This window comes from Scleropages formosus, chromosome 4, assembly GCF_900964775.1.
Source record: "Scleropages formosus chromosome 4, fSclFor1.1, whole genome shotgun sequence".
NCBI classification, from domain to species: domain Eukaryota; kingdom Metazoa; phylum Chordata; class Actinopteri; order Osteoglossiformes; family Osteoglossidae; genus Scleropages; species Scleropages formosus.
Window position 1 is genome coordinate 14709075 of NC_041809.1, and position 22508 is coordinate 14731582.

At 43.0% G+C, this 22508-nt stretch overlaps 1 protein-coding gene across 2 annotated transcripts in view; it reads left to right on the forward strand.

Annotated features, from left to right (window-relative positions):
* ncor1 (nuclear receptor corepressor 1) overlaps positions 1–19083 on the forward strand; it is a 72714-nt gene extending 53631 nt beyond the window's left edge. For both annotated transcript variants that reach the window (XM_018755288.2, XM_029251402.1), the window contains exons 25-48: positions 1510–1676; positions 2013–2133; positions 2769–2849; positions 3701–3801; positions 4096–4267; positions 4545–4670; positions 4748–4831; positions 4998–5254; positions 5418–5757; positions 6849–7079; positions 7279–7476; positions 9695–9844; positions 10513–10698; positions 10848–10989; positions 11337–11767; positions 12389–12517; positions 12957–13099; positions 13429–13649; positions 14032–14175; positions 15167–15309; positions 15767–15820; positions 15916–16113; positions 16359–16541; positions 16768–19083. In XM_018755288.2, the coding sequence (XP_018610804.2) occupies positions 1510–1676; positions 2013–2133; positions 2769–2849; positions 3701–3801; positions 4096–4267; positions 4545–4670; positions 4748–4831; positions 4998–5254; positions 5418–5757; positions 6849–7079; positions 7279–7476; positions 9695–9844; positions 10513–10698; positions 10848–10989; positions 11337–11767; positions 12389–12517; positions 12957–13099; positions 13429–13649; positions 14032–14175; positions 15167–15309; positions 15767–15820; positions 15916–16113; positions 16359–16541; positions 16768–16997 (4232 nt within the window). In that variant the 3' untranslated portion in view covers positions 16998–19083. The remainder of the gene's footprint in view (positions 1–1509; positions 1677–2012; positions 2134–2768; positions 2850–3700; positions 3802–4095; positions 4268–4544; positions 4671–4747; positions 4832–4997; positions 5255–5417; positions 5758–6848; positions 7080–7278; positions 7477–9694; positions 9845–10512; positions 10699–10847; positions 10990–11336; positions 11768–12388; positions 12518–12956; positions 13100–13428; positions 13650–14031; positions 14176–15166; positions 15310–15766; positions 15821–15915; positions 16114–16358; positions 16542–16767) is intronic.
* The last annotated feature ends 3425 nt before the right edge of the window (positions 19084–22508 follow it).

Below are 22508 nucleotides of genomic sequence, written 5' to 3' on the forward strand. Positions count from 1 at the left end.
CAGCAGATCCTTTAAGTCCTTTAAGTTTCAAGGTGGGAACGTCATGGGTCAGACTTGTTTTTCCAGCACATCCCTCGGATGCTTGATCGGGTTGAGATATGGGGAATTTGGAGGCCAGGTCAATTCCTTGAACTCCTTGTCATGTTTCCCAAACCATTCCTGAACAATTTTTGTAGTGTGGCAGGGCCACTGCCATCAGAGAATACCATTGCTATGAAGGGGTGCACGTGGTCTGCAACAAGGGGTAGGTGGTCTGTATCAAAGTAACATCCACATGAATGCCAGGACCCAAGGTTTCCCAGCAGAACATTGCCCAGAGCATTACACTGCCTCCACTGGCTTGCCTTCTTCCCCTAGTGCATCCTGCTGCTATCTCTTCCCCAGGTAAACGACACATACGCACCCAGCCATCCACATGATCTAAAAGAAAACGTGATTTATCAAACCAGGCCACCTTCTTCCATTGCTTCATGGTACAGTTCTGACATCTGTATGCCCATTGTAGGTGCTTTCGTCTAGCCATCACAATTTGGCCCTTGTCACAGTTGTGCAGATCCTTACGCTTGCCCATTTTTCCTGCTTCTAACAGATGGAATTCAAGAACTGTTTACTTGCTGCCCAATATATCCCTCCCCTTGACAGGTGCCATTGTAATGAGACAATGTTTTTCACTTCACCTGTCAGTGTTTTTTAATGTTTTGGCTGATTGGTGTATAGTCCATCATGTCTACCTTTGAGTATTTTATGATGGTATAGTTGCACTCCATCATTCAGGGTCAAGCACACGCTTAAATGGGAAGGTTGATTCAAGATTGAATGAGAAAGTCTTTATTTACGTTTATCATGTGCGGTGCTGGGAGTTGAGAAATTAATGAAATAGAATTCCACTGGGGCACTCAGTGGCTCAGCACGTTTAGCTGGGTATCTGGTGGGTCTGGGGTTCAGGTCCTGCTTGGGGTGCCTTGTGACAGACTGGCATCCCATCCTGGGTGTGTCCCCTCCCCCTTCAGCCTTGCACCCTGTGTTGCCAGATTGGGATCTGGCTCGCCACGACCCCACTTGGGACAGGCGGTTTCAGATTTTGTGTGTGTGTGGAATTCCATATTGGAGTTTTCAGAGTGGTACTGTATAGTTTCAAGTGAAACATGCTGTGTTTCTGCATTCATGTGGCATTGGAGTTAGTACTAGAACCTTGAAATTATTGCTATACTGATGTGTATCATTTAGTTTATTTTTTTTATTTATTTATTTTTTTTTTTGTATATCTGATTGTTTTAATGCAAGAAACAAGTTCTGCACATCTGAATTGCTTAGTGTTTTTGCTTTGGACACTGCTTAGCACCTCTGTTTACCTTGGATTTTACAAAGGTTAATTTGCTGACAGAGGCTATGACTCAGTTATGGATCATACTGCGTGATGTCAGTTCCCTTTTGGATATTTATATATGTGACCACTTAGAATTTGTTTTTCCATATTCTTATTTGTAATAACTACACCTTTTCGCACAGTTCTTCAGCCGGCTCCGAATCAGGTGGTGCAGAACCTGGTTGATGGAGCACGTGTGACGTTCTCCAGGCACAGTCGGCCTGCCAACATTCCATCCCCACCCCCACTCATTCCCACCTCCAAGCCCTCAGACAAGCCTTCTTTCATCCAGGGAGGCTCCATCTCCCAGGTAAAGTGCTTGGCACCAGAACTGTTAAACACCGTATGCTGTTGCTTCCCTTTGTATTAAACTGCATGCACAAGATCTTAGTACATAGCTGTGTTTTGTTGAGCGCCATCAGCTGTGCAGAGCTCTTCAGTAACAATGTGTGTCCCTTGTATGGTATAGCATACAACCACAAATTGCATAACATTTGAAGTTTCGGCATAATCACCCCCTTGCAAAAAATAGCTCTGTGTTCTTGGCATCCCATCGAAGGTTCAGCCCTCCAGCAGAATTTCAAAGTCGGTTGCAACTTTTTTCTTCACTAACTCCCCTTCCTCCAAACTGTTGCTGCCATTTCAGGGAACTCCTGGCACATATTTGCCCTCCCACAGCCAAGCCGTGTATGGCCAGGAGACTGCAAAGAGCTCAGTGGGTTCCATATCTCTGGGGTTGCCGAGGCAGCAGGACCCCACCAAGCCTGGTGAGGAGGGCTACAGAGAGTGGAAACTGTTGTTTCTACACCACTGTATAATCCACTTCCTGCTACAGAGTCCTATGTTTCAAAAATGGTGAAATTGTCTTTTTCTTTTTAAAAATTTTGTTTTTGCGTTGAATTTAGGGAGCGTTAATCAGCCTGCTGCAGTTGTAATGTGATGGCAGTTATTTGTGCTAATTATTTTGTGAGTTTGTGGTATGGTGGCACAGCGACTAGTGCTGTTACCTTACAGCACTTGAGCTGTTCAGGTGTAGGTTCAAATCCCGGTTAGTGTGTACAGTTTGCATGTTCGCCCCATGTTCACATGGGTTTCTTCCTGGTGCTCCAGTTTCCTTCCTCCGTCCAAAGACATGCATTTTAAGTTAATTGGTTACTCTAAGTTGCCCATAGTGTATGAATATGTGTGGCTAACCTGCGATGGACTGGTGTCCCATCTAGGGTGTACCCTAACTGGCTTATTTCCCTGTTCTCCTGGGATAGGCTCCTGACTGCTGCAAGCGGTTAAACATTATCGTAATGAGTGAATATTTTGTGTGTCAACATTTGCTCTAATATGATCAGTGTTGCATGTTTCCTTTGTGCCTATAACTATAGTTCTGTGTGTCACATGGCCCCTACAGTGTCCTACATCAAGCAGGAGGAATGTTCACCACGGGCAGAGGGCCTTCTCTCCAGGGCCCAGTTCGAGGGTGTGGTCAGAGGTATGTCTGCCTTGTGGGTCTTGCAGTCTCTTCAGCATACCCTTGGTAGCATAGAATGGACCTTAAACTGAATGTTGTTGGGCCAAATTTTAGTTTCAGGAAGGACTCTGCTGTTGTTGACACTTACACTAAACAGTAATGACATTAATAACACCACACAGCTTCATCCCTGTAGTTTGTGATTGAGTGAGAAGTGTTGAGGCAGCTGTCTGGACTAAGACCACAAAGTGTACCACTTGTAACCATTTTTTGTCCAGTGCAGGATTGCAGAGCCTCTTCTGGAAGCATTAGGAGAGACCATTTTTGTAACTTCTCCAAAAATGAAGATGTGCACTCACCTCCTGGCATTGTCACTTTACTCAGCCCTGATAAAATGTCCCACATTGGTGAAAGATGATAATCACATCCATACTTAGAGTTCAAAGGCCTTGTCTATCATTCACCACTACCCACAGAAAGTGCTGCTCTGTCTCTGTTCACTTCTCTTTTTGTCATCATGGGAATTTCAGATTTCTAGTTTTGATTTTTGACCCACTGACTGCTGTCTTAGGCACTTTGGATAGGTTGGCCATTATAAAACTACTCATTTGTTGTAGAAGGAGTAGAAGAACTTGTGGTATGCTGCAGAGATTGAGTAACATGTAGTGTAGCTGCAGACACTTGAAACTTGAAGGTTGATGGTTGAAGTCCCATTAGCAGCCCTGCTGTTGTTTTAATTATAATACTGAATCTTAATTGCCTCATTTAAATGTTAGGCTGTATAAGTGAAGAAATATTCAATGGATGAAAGTGTGGACTGCAATTAAAAAAAAAAAGAAAAGAAAAACCTCATAACCTGTTGTCTACCACAGGAAACACCATTTCTGCCATTCAGGAGGGAAGTATCACCCGAGGCACTCCTGCCAAGGTCTCCGCCGAGGCCCTGCCATATCGCGGGGGATCCATTACTCAGGTACTTGGTCACAGGGATGTGTTTTTTTTCCCAATAACTGTGATGTTTTTCCAGAGCAGAGTGAGGGGCTAATCATCTATGTTGGGTTGGCGTGTCTACACGATGACTTCTCCTTCATTAGATGACAGTGGTTGGGTTTTTTAGTGTTGGTGTCTTAAGTTAAAAAGCTGAAAAGGCTCAAAGTCAAGCTACTTATGTTTCAAAGTAAACAATTGAAGTATGCTACTGTGTGAGAGTGAGAGTTCATCCAGAGCTCGTCAGTTGCTGACTGCTGTCTCCATTCTTGGCCATCAGGGTACACCAGCACTTCCACAGTCCAGCATAGCAGCAGATATCCTGCTGAAGGGCACTATCACCAAGTTGGCCACTGAGGACCTGAGTAGTCCAGAAAAGTCCAGGGGCGAGGCATTGTCCAAGGGCCACGTCATCTATGAGGGCAAGAGCGGCCACATCCTGTCCTATGACTGTAAGCTGCACCCCAGTACAGTGTTCATTGCAGTTGTAACAGGCTGCCTCTTTCACCAGTTCTTCAAGCCTGTCCTGTCCTTGAACTTGGACTTTCCAGTCGTAGTATGAATTGTTAGTATGAATTAATTCTTTGAACTCTGTTGCAGTTTGAGAGGTGTGTTAGGTGACCAGCCACACCACAGTGCATTGTGTACACAGTCTACTAGTCACACATTTGGTTCTTTACCTAACAGCATTTGTGCAGCTCAACATGTAATTTGTTCTCTCCCCCAAAGCCATCAAGAATCCCAGAGAAGGCCCCAGAAGCCCCAGGATGGGTCCTGAGCTAAAGCGCACATATGAAATGATGGAGGGCTCCATAACTAGGGGCCACCCTGTCCGAGAGGGTGCTCCCTACGAAGGTAAGGCCCTGCACTGCACCGGTGGCTCCAAGGGGAGCTCTCAGTAGTCATTGACGGCTCTTCTGTTGTACCCTCAGGTTTGATCAGCCGTGCTATGCCAAGGGAAGGGCCACACTCTGAATCCAAGGATCGCGCAGTTCTTGCAGGCTCTATCATGCAGGGTATGCAGTGGTGATTACTCCTACACCTTTAAACGAACACTTCAATAAAAAATGAAAATTTTCAGTTTCTTCAAGATCATTTTGGTGTAAGTTCAAAATGTTGTTTTTCCACTTTTGTGTGTGTGTACCTTAACAATGAATGTCTGCATTTTTCTTTTCCTGACAGGGACACCAAGAACATCTTCTGAAGCATTTGAGGAGGGGCACAAGTATGGTAAACAGATAAAGAGAGAAAGTCCCCCCATCCGCTCTTTTGAAGGAGGGATCACAAAGGGAAAACCCTATGAAGGGGTGAACACCATCAAGGAAATGGGCCGCTCCATCCACGAGATCCCCCGGCAAGACCTTTCTGGCCAGGACACCCGCAAGACTCCAGACATGGCACCAAACCCCCGCTCCCTATTGGAAGGGTCTATATCCCAGGTAGTGCCCAGATTCCAGAATTGTAGGACTGATGGCACTAGACTTTTTGGGATTACAGTGCTGTTCTGCTACAAGCAGATAATTTTTTGTTGTTCTTATTTTCCTGAGACTGTGATGGTCTTAAACCTATCAGCTCTTAACGTGTGACAATGCCACCCTGCAGGGCACACCTCTGAAGTACGAGAGCGGAAGTTCAAGCCAGTCAGCCATTAAGCATAATGTGAAGTCACTGATCACGAGCCCCAGCAAACTGGGTCATAGTGTGTCTCAGCTGGATGCTGCAGATCGTGGTAAATACGAAGAGGGCAGCAAGGGCACAGAGCGTGTGCGGCATACCTCTGTGGTCAGCTCCACATCGGTGTTACGCTCCACACACATGGAGACTGGCAAAGCACAGGTTAGCCCTGGTGTGTATGATGACCCCGGTGCCCGCAGAACGCCTGTCACTTACAGCAACAGCTCCATTTCACGTGGGTCGCCCCTGCTGAACCGCTCACAGGAAGGTAAATACACCCCTCTTAAATTAGCATTTGTTAGATTATTTGGTTATTTGCTTTGTTCATTTTTAAGACTAAGCAATAGTTTGGGAAGGCAGAGACCAAAGGTTTTGACGTTTTTACTTCATGTGGAGGAAAATACACTAAAGAGTGCCAATAAAGCTGTGAACTCTTATTAGTTTTTTTTTTTTTTTTTTTTTTTTTTTAAAAACATCATTTGGTCACAGAAACAGTACATTGAAACAAACTGTACATTGAAAAATTGCAAATATATCTACAAAATAAAATGAGGGCAAAGGTGACCATATTTCACAGGTGTGATATCTCTCTCTCTCACTCACACACACACACTCTCTCACTCTCTCTCTCACACACACACACACACACACACACACACACACACATTGGCTGAAGCCACTTGTCCCAAGCAGGGTCGCGGCAACCCTGAGCCTAAGCCGGCAGCACAGGGCGTAAGGCTGGAGGGGGAGGGGACACACCCAGGACGGGACACCAGTCCATCACAAGGCACCCCAAGCAGGACTCGAACCCCAGACCCGCCAGAGAGCAGGACTCAGCCAAGCCCCCCGTGCCCCCGCACCCCCTGTGATCACATAGCGCAATCTAAATTCCAAGAGGGAGTCCAGACATTCCAGAATTCCTTTGACTTGTCATCCAAATGTGGTGGTGATTATTATTATTATTATTATTATTAAAGGATAACACATTGAAACACTTCCTAGGCAAGGGTACAGGCAAAAGTGTCAAAACAGCCACTTGGACATGGGTCTACTGAGAATATTAATGTACCATCACTCCACAACAGAGTAAAACTAACAAAAAGAAAACAGACACTGCTAAACAATGGGGAGAAAAACAAGTGGTGATACAAAATTACTCATATGAGTGTGTTTCCTTATGATTCTTTTAACTCTGTAACCAATACCCAGATTTCAATCCTGTGTTGTTCTTGTATTTGTTTCACTGGTTAACCTGTGTAATCTTAGACAGGAACTGTTGGCAAATACCATTTATGTAACAGATAATGAAGGAGGAAACGGCAGCATACATATAGATGACATTGTCTCTGTATTCTGAAGGGGGCATCACCTCTGGGAAACCAGTCAACAACCATGAGAGGAAGAGCACTGTCACTCCTACTCAGCGTGACAGTGTGCCTGCCAAGTCACCTGTGTCAGGGACTGACCCCTTATCTGCTCACAGCCCCTTTGACCCTCACCATCGACCAGTGGTTCCAGGCGAAATCTATCGAGCCCACCTTGGGCCCCCCTTGGATCCAGCCATGGCTTTTCACCGGGCTCTTGACCCAGGTGTGGCCCCCTCTCCATATCTCCTACTTCCACAGCCTTTATGAACCTGCCTGAAATTCAGGAAATCAGCTGTTAATACACAGTTGTATGATGTTAGAATTGGTGATGGCACTGTATAGAACATATTACATTTTATTGATGCCATAGAAAAACATTTAGCTCTAAGTATAACTGTTCTTCTGTTCATCTTGGCTTTAAGCCTACCTATTCCAGAGACAGCCATCCCCCACTGGTTACAACACATATCAGTTGTACACCATGGAGAACACGCGACAGACGATCCTCAACGATTACATCACCTCTCAGCAGATGCAAGTTATCCCGCGGCCTGATGTGGCCAGGGGGCTGTCTCCAAGGGAACAGCAGATTGCCATCCCTTACCCTCCTGGTGCTCGAGGTACTGGGCCTTGCCTTCTTCCTCCCACACCTCCCTGGGGTGGCTGAAGTATGTGCACAATGTGTAGTTGTGTGAACCAGAGGCTACCTTTTCCAGACGCTCAGAAGCAAATGACCAAGGCAAATTGCCACTAGTGAAAATCAAATGTTTTTTATTTTGGCATTTCTTTAAGTTTATTTTAGGGCTGTTGCGATTAATAAATGCAGGTTTTCATTACATTTTTACATTACTGGTATATAGAAATTATATGCTGCTTTGACATTTGTGTACTATTTAATGCAGTGCATTAGTTTCTTTCAAATGTTTTCACATGTTCTTTATACCTTTGTAATAAAGGTGCACATGAAGCACTTGGAGAAAAACTAAATTTTCTCATTTAAATGCTGTGCTACAGTGTGGTGGTGCATGCTTCTAAAAACCTGATTGTTACCTTGAAACATGTTAGTAACTACATGAATTTGATTGCTCATTTGCTCATTTCATCATATCATCTTTTCATAACACACTCATGCATATATTGCCTTGCAAAAGTATTTAAACCCTTTGAAATTTTTCAGCATTGTATGGAGGTCAAATTATACGTACATATTTTCCAAACAGTATTGTTGTGAATTCGTATGCTTTAACACTAAATTTTCAGAGCCAAAGTGTTGTTTACAGATATTTTAAAGAAACTGAAAAAATTTGAATATGCTGCTTGCTTAAATATTGAAACCCCACACATGATTTGGTAAAACCACTTTCTGCTGCAGTAACAACTTTAGTCTTTTGGGTTAAGTATATACCACAATTTCCCCCCCCCCCGGCAAATCTGCAGCAAGTTGTTCAAGCTGGTTGGATGATGCTTGTGGACAGCACTTTTCAAGTAGTACTCCAGATTCTCAGTCTGACTGAGGTCATTGGACCACTCCTGTGCTTGGGATCTTTGTGAACTTTTTCCCAAGTTGCAGTTTCTTTGTAAATTGAAACAGCTTCTCTTGAATTATTTTCCTCCATATATTCTTCTTTCAGTTTTGACTAGATGTCCCATCCCTGCTGATGAAAACCATTTCCACAGTGTGATACTGCTGCTACCATACTTCACTGTAGGAGTGGTGTTTCTTGAGGTGTGAAGTGTAAAATTTGTGTCACACAGAGCACTTAGAATTCTGGCCAGAAATCTATTTTGGTCTTATCTGACTACAAAACATTTTCCCACATACTTTTATATGGTTCTTTTTGAGTAATGGCTTCTTTCTTATCAGCTTCCCATACAGGTGTGTTTTCTGTATTGCTCTTCATACTGCAGATTGGAGCACCTTTCCTCCACTTTCAGCCACTGACCTCTGTAGTTCCTTCAAGTGATGGTTAACCTCTTTGTGGCATCCCTCCCCTATTGCTTGGATGCTGAGTTTTGAGGGATGGTCTTGTCTAGGCAATGTCTCGGTGGTGTGATTCAGCTTCCACTTACTAATTATTGATCCAACAGTACTGGCACTTGGACAATTTGTATCATTTTCCTTATTTATGCATTTCTAACTCTTGTAGTATGTTCTGTAATCTTCATTCTCACACCTCTCCTTCCAGTTCACATCCTTAAAACTGTAAAAAATATGGTCATCACTTCGATGGTTCACAGGGAGAAGCCAATGATGTCCAATTAAGAGGCAGTTGCGTGCTTGTTAGGTTGTAGTTTTTCATCTGTGTAAAGTTGGAGTTTCCAGAGAATGGGGTTTGAATATTTGTGCAAGCAGCAAACAACTTATTTTGGGTCTGACAATTTGGTGTTAGGGTTTGAGTTCACAGTAAAAATATTGCTTGAAAATATGTGTAAGTATGGCTTGTAATCTGGTAACTTTTAAAGGGTTTGAACACTTCTGCAAGGCACTGATCATGACAAATAGTGTTTTAATGTTAAAAGCTTTGCACTGCTGCATAGAATTTTTTAAAAATAGTATTTAAACATACTAATGTGCTTTAATCAGGACATTTACTCAACTGTCAGCCCTGATTTACTTAGTGGTCTGAGTTCAGTTACGGTTCTGGCATTTTAATCTTTGACATAGAAGTTTTACTTGATAGGTGCAGATAAATTTTTGGTCAGTTAATTGGTCTTTTTTTTGAAAATTGTATTGATTCTCAGGGGTGGGTAAAACTAATGTAAGGGCTGCTTAATTTTTCTCCTTCCAATTGAGATGCATTGATTATTCACATTGGTCCTTTGCTTCTGTCTGAAAAGGGATTATTGATCTGGCCCAGATGCCTCCCACTATCCTGTTGCCTCACCCTGGGGAAACAGGTACACCCCCCATGGACCGCATCACCTACATCCCTGGAGCTCAAGCCCCTTTCCCTCCTAGGGCTTTCAACCCAGCTTCCATATCTCCAGGTGAGAATGAGACCCTCAACACATAGCACTACCATAACACTGCAGGCCTCATAAAGCATGCAGAGCCCCCTCTGCTGGGAAGACAGGACAACTTCTTGGACAGGACTGTTGGTGTTTTGCATTTTGTTTGCCATACTACAGTCTCCCACCCCTGACCTGCCAGGGACAGTAGCAATGTCCCAGGACTGGACTGCCCCCTCCTCATCCTAGAGAGCCTCAGATGTTGTTGAATGTAGCATGCATTCTGATTATTTTCATCACCACTTGACTAATGCCTCCAACACTGAGGTTGTGTCCTAACAGGGGGACAGCTGGTAGCATAGTGGTTAGAGCCACTGCCTTTGGGTGCAAAGGTTGCATGTTTGAATCCCACATCCAGCTGTAGCACCCTTGAGTGAGATACTTACCCTAAAATTGCTCCAGTGAAATTACCCAGCTGTATAAATGGGTAGGTAATTGTAATTAGCTCAACATTGCAAGTCACTTTGGAGAAAAGCATCAGCTAAATTAATAAATGTAAATGTAACAGTGATGACAAGAAAACATCACAAGTGTGAGTGGAAATCCACACACCCTGCATCTCTCAACAGGCCCTAGCCTAGAGTCTCTCTAGACCATCATCGCAGGGACTCCAGTTTGAGAGCCTCTTTTTGTTTATGGTTTTCCAGGTCACCCAGCTCACATGGCAGCAACAGCAGCCAGTGTAGAGAGGGATAGGGAGCGTGAGCGGGAGAAGGAGCGTGAACGGGAGCAAAGAGAGCGGGAGAAGGAGCGGGAGCAGAGGGAACAACGGGAGCAGAGGGAACGAGACCGCATGGCAGCAGCAGCTGCTGCCAGCGATTACATGCGTGGAGGTAAGGTCTTGAAAGGGGTTTTCTCTGAGCTGCTGGTAAATAAAGAATACACATCTTGTTAAATTGAGCTGCATTTGTACCACTAGTACAACCTTAGGGTCATCATCCCTACAGTTCACCCACAGAGAATTGCGCTTGTCATCATCTAGGCTCTGAGCAGCCAGGCAGGCCAGGTAGCCGTGGTTACCTGCGTTCCCCTTCTCCATCTGTGAGACCACAGGAGTCCGTGGTGCAGCAGAGGCCCAGTATTTTCCAGGGCACCAACAGCAAGAGTGTAATCACTCAAATCATGTGAGTTTTCTTATAGCTCAGTGAACGCTTTATCACACATCCCTTATCTTTGTTTACCTAGGCATCTTAGAAAAAATTGTTTGTTGTGTCAGATGTTTTTCCAGCTATATGGGCAAAAATCTTTTGGACTTTTATTTGCATTTTCTTGATACCTTGATTTCATTTTATCAGTAAAGTTCTGTCCTTGAAATGAAATTGTAAATTTAATTTCACTGTATGGTGCTCTGTAAATGTTGCCATTGTTAATAGTGCTACTGGAGAGAGCTGCTGATTAATTTGGAAACATTTAGCATTAATAGTGCTAATCTGATGTCCTTTCACTGACACCCTCTGTTTGGACACCTCAGGCAAATGCCCCCTGCTGCAGTTTCCCAGGGAAGCACACGGTACAGCACGGCTGCTGATGCACTTGCTGCCCTAGTAGATGCCGCTGCCTGCGCGCCCCAGATAGATGTGGCCAAGGCCAAGGACGGGAAACTGGAGGCAGGCCGCACCGATGAGGCGGCTTCACGCCAGCAACAGGAGGTGGAGCGTCGTACCATGCAGTCGCCCTATAGTGCTGTGGCCCTGCCCGGCGGGAAGCCCCACACAGCCTACACAGAGAGTGGCAAGGACAAGGGCCCACCCACCAAGTCACGCATTGAGGAGGAGCTGCGCACCCGTGGAAAGACCACCATCACTGCTGCAAATTTCATTGATGTCATCATCACTCGACAGATTGCTTCAGACAAGGACTCGCGTGAAAGGGGCTCTCAGAGCTCAGACTCCTCCAGCAGCTGTGAGTCTCCAACTCTAGCAGTGCTCCTTAAATCATGTTTCCTGGTCTATCTGGATTTCGGATTTCATTTAATTTTAGCCATTAGTATTTCATTTTGATCCAGTAAATTCTAGAAATTGATCAGACTTTAACCTGTTATCCAAGCTGTTAATACAACAGTAGAAAGCCTGTTCTGTCATGGATTTTCATAATTGCATGGAGTTTTGTGGGTTTATACTGAATATAATGACCAGAACATCTTGGTATTAACAGATGTTGCCATTACTCAGAATAAAACATTTGCATACTCTGCATCAGGATTGTTTCTGAAAGCAGGTTGACAGTGATTTGTAAAACACTCTACACAGTCAGACTTTGACTTCACTTTGAATCCCTTCGGATGGCAAGCATATTTTTGATGACTAGCTGTGGACTAAGAGCAAAGCAAGTAATTACCTTTGTCAGTCAGTTTACTATAAAGCTAGGTAGTGCAGTAGGATGATAAATGTGACAGAATGTTTCTGTCAGTTACTTTTCAGGTTTTGCTGCTTTGAGTGCTTTGTAAACATTTTTTGGTATTTTTCATGGGCCTCAGTGGTCTATGTGAAGTGGTTAGCCAGTATTTCTTTGTGTGCTACACAGTGTCTTCTAGCCGATATGAAGGCCCAGGGGGTGGGGCCATAGAGGTCATCAGCCCTGCCAGCTCCCCTGCACAAAGTCAGGAGAAGCAGGAGAGTGGGTTTTCTCAGGAGAAACAGGCCCATGCTACAGGTATGTGATGCAGAGGGGAAGGAAGCAGGGCAGGGAGTTGGCGAAGAACAGATACATTTAGTACAGTGAGAGGATGCACAGTATTGTTTCTTGAATATGATTTTTTTAATGTAATAAACTAGTATATAAGCTAGTACTAACTGTACGTGGGTTGAAATTTACAGGCAAGTAATTACAGAAGTACATTCACAAATGATGCAGTGCCCGAATGTTCAAGGCTGGGTACAGCCTCCTGGTTACTAATGGAAAACTATGAAAACTTCATAAATCAAATATTAACACAAGGATCCAGTATATAGAGAGCAACCACCTTTAGAAAACTGGACACACAGATATTGAGCTGCTTGAATCCCTGCATTTATCTAATAAATACCATGATTATACATCCTCAAGGATCCTCAGGTAAATGCTTTCTTGAGTTCTGTGAATTTCCCCACAGGCAGTGTCCGTGGTTTTGACCTGAGCCGGTACCGCCAGCCCATGGAATCTTCTTGCCCCCAACCGCTGCCCACTTCCCAGACAGACATGTATGGACAGATCCCCAAGACGCATCGCGTTATGACCCTTGCAGACCACATTTCGGTAGGGCAGGCTCTGCAGACCATTACATTGTTTTACATTTACTCATTTAGCTGATGTATTTCTCCAAGCAACATTACCCATTTATACAGCTAAGTTATTTTTATTACTTTTTTACTGGAGCAATTTAGGGTAAGTACCTTCCTTAATGGTACTACAGCCAGAGGCGAGATTCTAACTTGCAACCTTTAGGTCCAAAGGTGGTGGCACTAACCACCATGGTACCAGCTGTCCCTAGCTTTAGTTTCTGTGAGAAGATATCAAACGCTTGATTAAACAATAAAACGGTTCTTTAAGGTGTTGTGAGTAAATGTTCCTCACATTTCTTGCAGCACATCATTACCCAGGACTTTGCCCGAAACCAGGAGACCACTCAGATCCTGCCTGTCGCCTCCTCTGCGGCCGCATTCCAGAGCTCTTCAGCTTCATCCATGTCTGTCCGTGCCAAGATACCCAGCCGCTACAGCCCAGAGAACCAAGGCCAGACAGCACACCACTCAAGACCTTCCAGTAGAGTGTCCCCAGAGAGTGTATCTGACAAGACCAGGAACAGGTATAGAAACCCATATAAAGACTCCCCTTGACAATGAGGCATAATTTAATAACGCCATACATGTATTTCTTTTTGGTGCTACTGCCACCATTCATTTCCTCCTTTGCTTTTTTTTGTAATACTGTTTATATTCTTGCATTTTTGTCTAAAGTGATTTAAATATCTGGTGACTTTAAAAGAAGTTGTTCTTGGAGGTTTTAAAAAAAAATAAAAAATCGTCAGATATAAAAACAGGGGCTTAAATTGCAGCTTTAATCCCAAGTCTGTATTTTCAACTCTGCTGCCCTGTAATTCTCAGGATTGTTTGTTTGCTTGTCTTCATACCAGTATGATTTAAACATGACAACTTGGTGCTCAGAATTCTGTTTCTTCCTATCTCCAGGCCTGGTAAATCCCCAGAGCGGGGTAGCGGGGCCATAGAGGGCTACGAGCCTATTTCTCCTCCACAAAGCTATCCAAACATGGAGAAGCAGGAGACTGTAATGCAGCAGGCTCAGAGGCGTGATGTGGAGAGCACAGAGCAGAGGTATACATGGCATACAGTACTGTGCAAAAGTTTTCTGCACCTGTGGAGAAAAAAGCTGTAAAGTGAAAATGCTTCCAAAAATAATGCTCTTAATTAATAAACTTTCTACAAAGCTTAGTAACAATCCATCGTCAACATCCGCTTGTCCCAAGCGGGGTCACGGCGGGCTTGGCCAGGTCCTGCTTTCTGGTGGGTCTGGGAGTTGAGTCCTGCTTGGGGTTCCTTGCAATGGACTGGCATCCCATCCTGTTTGTCCCCCCTTCCTCTCCTGCCTTGCACCATGTGTTGCTGGGTTAGGCTTCAGTTCGCTGCAACCCCACTCAAGACAAAAGGTCTCAGATAGTGTGTGTATACTTTCTTTCTTAAACAACATACAAAACCCTTACTGTAATACTGTAACTTTTTGCAGAAGGAATGCTCTTTCCCGTTAACACTAATGCAGAAGACATTAAATAACCATCTGAAACAAATATTCTTGTGAAACATCTAAGTGCCTATTTTGCACAGTACTGTATGAGGTCTTTGGAATGAACCAGATAAATTTTTAATTTTGAAGGATTCTCTACAAAATGTATGAAATCGATAGATCAAAGCACACTCGTCAAAATCATAAATTTGGTAAGAATTTAAGTATTCCATTAATCTGTTTCAGTAACCCTCTGCAGAGGTCTGGTGACTTTCCTTGGAGACATGGGGTGTATAACAGGGTACAACCTGGGCATGACTGCATTTCATCGCAGAACAATCTTGCGTGTGTTAACACACAGACTCTCTCACATGCTGACATTTGAGAGTCATCACATCACCTGAAACACATGTTTTTGGACTGTGGGAGGAAACTAGAACACCCAAAGGACACCCACACAAACACTACGAGGACATGCAAACTACACAGACTTGAGCCAAATGCAAATCCGCAGCCTAGGATCTGAGCGACACCAGTGCTTTAGAAAATGCGACGTGCAATATTCCCCAACTTCCTTCCATACAGGAATGATTCCCGGTCCCCTGGAAGTATGAGCTATCTGCCCTCTTTCTTCACAAAACTGGAGAGCACATCTGCGATGGTGCAGTCTAAGAAGCAGGAGATCTTCCGTAAGCTGAACTCTTCGGGTGGCAGCGATTCTGATGTTGGTGAGCAGCTTAATTTTTCACATAGCTGTGCTGTGTGTATAATCAGTTTATTTAACATTAATTGTTCAAACCGCTGATTTTCTTTAAAGAATTTTTTGTTTGTTTCATTGAATTTCAGTAAATTTAAAATTTTAATGTTCTGTATGAATTTTAAAACTCTAGCTGCTGTTAATTACTTTATACCACTGTGAAGACACTTAATTGTGTTATTGCAACTGATCTAATTTCTGCATGTCTTTAATGTCTTCACACTGGTTTTATGGGCAGAGACTAATTTTCTGGGCTTTATTGCACTTGGCATGTATAATTTCAATTAAAAACATTAGTTTGTGAAAGTGCTTAATCTTTTTTCCTACAAGCCATAGCTTAGATTTTAAATTGTTAAAAGTTTGAATTATTTCAAGGATGCTGTATTACCATATAGCTGCTCATGCTACCTGTCAAATTTGTGTTTCAGCAAGTGCACAGCCAGGCACTGAGATCTTTAACCTGCCTGCAGTGACAAGCTCGAGTGAGTGCTCGCCGCCTTTTTTGGACATGCTTTTGAATAAGGTGTAGAGCTCAACAGGCTAGGCCTTATTTTCCCCCTTCTGCTCTCTGCCTCAGGTAGCATCAACCCCAGAAATCATCCTGTCAGTGACCCTGCAAGTAACCTGGGTCTGGAGGACATCATTCGCAAAGCCCTGATGGGTAACTTTGAGGACAAGACAGAGGAGCACCAGGGCGGAGGCTTGCAGCCCAGTAACAGTATCCCAGCTGGTGTGATGGAAGTGAGGCAGGATGCCAGTCCCTCACCCAACACAGGTCATTGCATCATCCTTTACCAATACAAATCATGAGGAGCCTCAAACCTGACCCCAATCTTGGCCTCAAAGTGTCACCTTTCTGATTTCTGAGACTGTTCTTCTCTTGCATTCCCAAGAGGCATGCCTAGCAAATTAGCTATGGGAGTAAACTTACTTTTTCACAGTACTAGTGCAATGGTACAAAATTCCATTGTAAGTTGCTATTCATGGTGTTCATGGATACACTGATCTTGTGCACCACAGGCCTGTCAGGTAACAAGCAAAAGATGATGGGCAAAGGTAGTAGCAGGAAGTCCAAGTCTCCGAACCCAGGGCAAGGCTATGCTGGGACTGAGCGGCCCTCCTCCGTGTCATCCGTGCACTCTGAGGGAGACTACCATCGGCAAGCCCATTCTTGGGCCTGGGAAGACAGGCCTTCGTCCACTGGTAGGCTCCCGTTCCACTGCGCACACACTAAATGCACCTAAAGTTTAGTCCCCGTGCTCAATAGTGGATTCCTTTCCTGGACACCACAGTTCTCAGTGACAGTGGTGTATTTAAAGCATTTTTGTTGCTGTATTTGAAGCAATAATTCCCTAGTTGGTAGACGTGTCTACACCTCAATGTTTTCTGCATTGCATTGACAAGCTGTGGCATTCTACACCCTCTGCAGGCTCCATGCAGTTCCCCTACAACCCGCTAACCATGCGCATGCTGAGTAGCACACCACCCTCCTCCATAACGTGTGCTTCACCTTCACTTCAAGCCCAGCAGCAGCAGCCATCACAGTCACAGACACCGCTCCAGCAGGGGCAGCCAGGCAATGTGCCCCAGTCACGCGTGTGGGAGCGGGAGCCGCTGCTTTCGGAGCAGTACGAGACCCTGTCAGACAGTGACGACTGAGCTCTCAGCCGCAAGCCTCCAAGCCACACAAAAAGCAAGCCTGGCTGAGGCCCCCTGTGATTCTTCCCCCTGCCATGGGTGCTGCATGGTCCTTGTGTTGGCACTGCCGCGGTGATTGTGAAGCGAGAAGCACGCACACCACCGCAGTAGTCTCAGCCTTCAGGACAGAAACTGGTCTCTGTATGTTGTAACATGTAGCGTACCAGCAGCAGGACAGCATTTGGGGGTTATAAAAAAAAAAAAAAAAAAAAAAAAAGTATATAGCACCCACAAAAAATGAACTTCACATATGAAGAAGCTTAAACAATTTCTTCAGATTTGTTCACATTCTGTTTGTAAAGAAACATACCTTCTCTTTAAATCATTGTATGTATATAGCAAATAACTTTTGCAGTGTTTTCCCCTTCTTTCTTTTTACTTGGTATTCTTTGTTTTTATGTTGCTTTTAAATTTGATCTACTTTGTATGGAGGATCTGTGTTTTGCCAGTGATTCCACAGTGAAGTTGGGGTTAAGGGTCCCCTCAATGAGCCGTGCTGAGACACACAGTGAAGTGAAAGATGTTTGCCTGCTATGGAAAAGGGTACAGAAATACAAGACTTCTCAGCAGCCAACTCTCTCTGTCTGATGCATTGTGAACATTCACAGAAAGAAAGAAGTGTGTGTGTGTGTGTGTGTGTGTGTGTGTGTGTGTGTGTGTGTGTGTGTGTGTGTGTGTGTGTTTATATCCATACATGCATATGCATTTCAGCTGTCAACTTGATGCAAGTCTTTTGCAGCACTGTGGAAAAGTGCGTAAGGTATGCTGTCCATATTTCCTACTATTTGAGAGCCAGAGTGTGTGTGTATGAGAGAAATTACTGTTCAGGTTTGAAGAATGCAAAAATCTTCCCTCTTTCGTTAATGTGTACCGCAAAGTATTGAACACTGGTATTGAACCATTTGAAGATGGAAGAATAATAAGCTGAATTGTGGATTATCTTTTTTTAATTTATTGTCATTTGTTTTTATTATTTGGAACCCCATTGTAATCTGCATTGTGTTGGACTTGAGCCGGCATCATAGTCTGAACTGAACTTCTGGGTATCTGTCAAAAGGATGTCCTTCAAGATAACAATTCACATGGTTTTCAAGCCCTTTCCTGTGAAGGAGCGGTTCTCATGCCACCTAGCTGGAAGAAGGCAGCTTACGCTTTTCTCTGAAATTTTTTTGTCCTCCGTGTGTTTGATATTTTTCAGGCAGAAATTTGAATTTAAAAATTTTAAACTCAAATTCTATTAAACAACCAAACAGCTCTTTGCACCATTGTTGCACTTTTAGCATTCTAATTTTTTGAGAAAAGAAAAATTAATCATACTACCTGTTTCATAAATTATTTGGGTGCATATAGAGGAAAATTGTATGCTTGCATATTTTTTGATTAATATTCACACTCTGAATCTTTCAGCTCCTGTCAGTTTTTGTTACTGGTTTATTTTGCATTGTGACACCTGATCTGCAGTTCAATTTTGTAAATGGTACAGTTGAGTGTAGTGAAGTTGCTGCTTTGCTGTAATGGCTGTTAAAATGCACTTCAGTGACCTTTTTCTCCAAAATAACTTCAGCTTAAACAGTTTCATGTCAACTGCATATTACTTTGTATCAGATTTGTAATAAGGTCAACAATGTTTATGACAAGTCTTTTAGGATATGTAAGGCATCCATTTTGTTTTTAATTTTCTTTGCTAGGTGACAAGTTGACACTGAACCTTGATTTAAGAATCAGTTATTCATTATCTGATTTTAAAACTCTCAGAGCTGATGGTCTGTTTTTGAGATCAATGCTTGTCATCCTGTTTTCAATGGGGTGTTGAGTGTTTACAAACAGCAACAACAAAAAGTTTACAACTCTTGAATCTTAAAATAGGTGAACAGAAAACTTGAGTACCAACTGAACTCATCTGTCAAATATTTTCCAATGGTAACTTTTTGTTAGCTAAATCTCAGACTTGAAAATCTGTGTATCCCATGAAATACAATGTTTGTATCGCACAATGTCTCTTTAGTCAATTACAAGAGTTCACACCAATCAATAAAGTGGATTAGTTCTCCAATATCTATTTGATTATTTCATGAATAGAACTGATGTGCAATGACAGCAAATCACCTTTTTCCTCTATGCCTGTTCGCAATATATGCATATTGAATATTTTGTGTGAAGTTTTGATCCTGCGTTTGCCGCTGTTTTAGCTTTATTTTTTAAGTTTAAATGAAAGAAATACCTTGCTTACAGAAAGTAACATTGAAATAACTTCAGACACTTATGCGTTGGAGAAGTGTCTTCATGATGGGCAGCTCGTTACTCAGTTGTATATTGCTTTGTAGAAAAGCATCTGCTAAAATAAATGTAAATATAAATGCTGCTGTACATCTAAATGCCATAATTTGTAGTTTACATTTCACCATATAGCTGGAGATCTGTAAGTGGCAAGTGTGGCCTCTTGGCAGTTAATTTTTTATTATTGATGTGTGTACTAACTTGACTGAAAATTAAATCGATATTCAGTTTATTTTTATAGAGTGCTCTTACACAGTGACAGTGCTGAACAAAGAAATAAGACAAACAAGATGGTTGACTATATACTAGAGTAATACATTATCCATGCAGTTATTAAAGCTAAGTATGCCTACTAGCCATATGGCAAAGGAACCAAAAACTCCAACCTGAAAGTGAAGGGAGTGAAGAAAAAAAAACCTCTGGGGGTCCAAGTGCCAAAGGCTGCCCATCCCTCCTGGACATTCTAGATTGAACAAGATTTTTATGTCAAGTTACAACTAATCATAACATTGTAGCTGAGTGTTAACTTGATGTCCCAGTTTGCATACGTACGTCTCGTTCATCATGGCAGTCAGTCATCAACTTCATTCAGCATGGGGTGCTAGTATCACAGCCAGCTAACCTCCTTAAGGCTTACCATAGGTAAACAATACTGAACAAGAAAGAAATTCTTAGTAAATGATGACTTAAAGAGATCAGAGATGTTAATACAGAAGGAAGAAATTGCAGCCAACTGGGATTTCACTGCTTATTGATATGCCAGAATTAACATGTAAATCTTTAGCCAGGCTGAGACAGACAGAGCATTCCTGACAGTAACTGGTGGACTATTCTAGAGATTAGGCACTCTATAGCTAAAGGCATGGCCCCCTACTCAGATCTTATTGCTCACAGTTACTTTAAGGTAACCTGCAACCAATGAATGAAGACACCATTTTGGAATATGAAGAATTGATAATCTTGCAAAGTTAAACCGGAGTAATTCCATTTACTGCATTATAAGTCAGAAGTAAGATTTTATCAACTAAATGTAACTGGGAGTCAGTGCAACAATTGAAGTACTGATGTGATAGTCGTACTTCTTAGTTCTTGTAACAATTCTAGCGGCAACATTTTGTACCACCTGTAGCCTGGATACAGTCTGGTACGGAGAACCCGATAATAAAGCACTACAAGAGTTCAGCCTATTTGAAACAAATGCATGACCCAAATTCTCAGTATCTTGCCTACATAGCAATCATCACACACTACAAGTACCTCTGTTTTACTGGCATTCAGAGATTCATGAGTAATTTCATATTGGTGAAACAGTTTACTAAAGACACAAAATGTGATGGGTCATCAGGCTTAAATGAAACAGCTGTGCATCAGCAGCATTGTCATGATTTCACATGGAGCACTGACAATGCAAGTGCAGCGCAAAGTTGGTAATATTAGCGTAACCTGCCTAGGCAGGTAGGCAAAGAGGTACAGCATGACTTGAGAGCATCTGCCACAGAGAACACGGTAGAGATGGGGTTTAATGACATGGATCCAATCTGTAATCCAGGTTTTGGTCCCAGTTGCAAGGGTTGAGTTCCGAAGATCCAGCTGAAATCCAGTGATCATGATTCGAAGGGGCATGGTCGTGGTTCAGGAAGAGAAGGTCAAGATGCGGAATGTACTTGTCTGAAATGCAGCGCTTGGTCCATACAGTTGTGGTCCAAGGAACAAGGTTCAAAATCTGATGCATCTTTATCCAAACAACAAGGGACTTCATTCAAATTATTATTATTCCAACGGAGGATTATTCTGATTTTCATCAATTAACTTTGTATATTATTCAGAATTGGTATTAAAAAGTGTTTTCTATATTTTTTAGATAAATGTACCAGGCTACATAATAAACTTGCAGTTTAGTTGAAAGCCATTTATGCTCCAATTTATGACATTCTGACTTTATAACACAATTTGATTTGTTGAACCATGACCAGTTCTGCTAACTGGGACATCACCTGACAGGAGAACCCAAAGCCAGATTGACCACATCATTATCAACAGCAAGTGGAGGCACTCCCTACAGGATGTACATGTAATGTGGTATGCTGATGTTAGCAGTAACCACGAACTACTGGTGGCAAAGCTGACTCTGAAGCTGAGGAAAGCAAGTATGGGGAACAGCAGAAAATAGCATTTTGATGTTGCTAAGATGGAAGAACCAGCAGTCAAGAAAGACTTTTAGCATTGCTCTGAAGAACCGATTCAGCATCCTCCAAGATGAAGCAACACTGAACATCGATAGCTTCAACAAAACCATGATTGAAGCAACAAAAGAGACTACAGGCTACAGGAAGAGCGTCAAGTCTGAATGGATATCTGTCAGCACATGGAAGGCCATAAAGGAGAGGAAGAAGTTAAAGAGGGAACTCCAAGAGGGAATTCCAAGTCACCCAGGCTGAAGGAGAGGTTAGCAATGCAGTACAGAGAGAGAGACAAAGAAGTCAAGATAGTAGTGAGGAAAGACAAAAGGCAGTACACAAAGAGATTCACCGAAGAAGCCAAGGCAGCTGCTGAACAGAAGGACATGAAAACAGTCTATCTGATCACCAAGAAACTACGGGGCAACTGAGCACAGAATCAAGATGTCCCAGGAAGGCTGAGAATGGAACACCCATCACAGAAGAACAAACCAAGCTAGAGAGGTGGAGAAAGCATTTCCAGAGGATCCTGAACTGGCCAGACCCAACAATGCTCGCTGACATCACTGATGCAGAAGACCTGGATGTTAACATGGGAGATACTACAGTCCAGGAGTTCAAAGAAGCCATCTTCAAGCTGAAGAATAGCAAGGTTCCAGGAGAGGATGGTGTGTATGCCGAGATGCTAAAGGCAGAACAGCAGAAGACACCACATATTATCCAATGTATCCTACAAGATATTTGTGACAAGAAAGAAGCTGACTGGAGAGCTGGTATCATTGTCAAATTGCCAAAGAACGGAGACCTCGGGGACTGCAACAACTGGAGAGGCATCACCTGACTGTTTCCAAGCTCAGCAGGCGAATGGTTAAAGCTGAATATTTATTTTGGGTTTGGATAGGAGATCCAGAAGCAGGAAACAGTTCTTTATGATTTGAGCACTGCCTAAGTGCAGAGTACACTGAAGTGTATGAATCTTGAACGATTACTGCCATTTTCCATTTATTTTTCAGCTGCA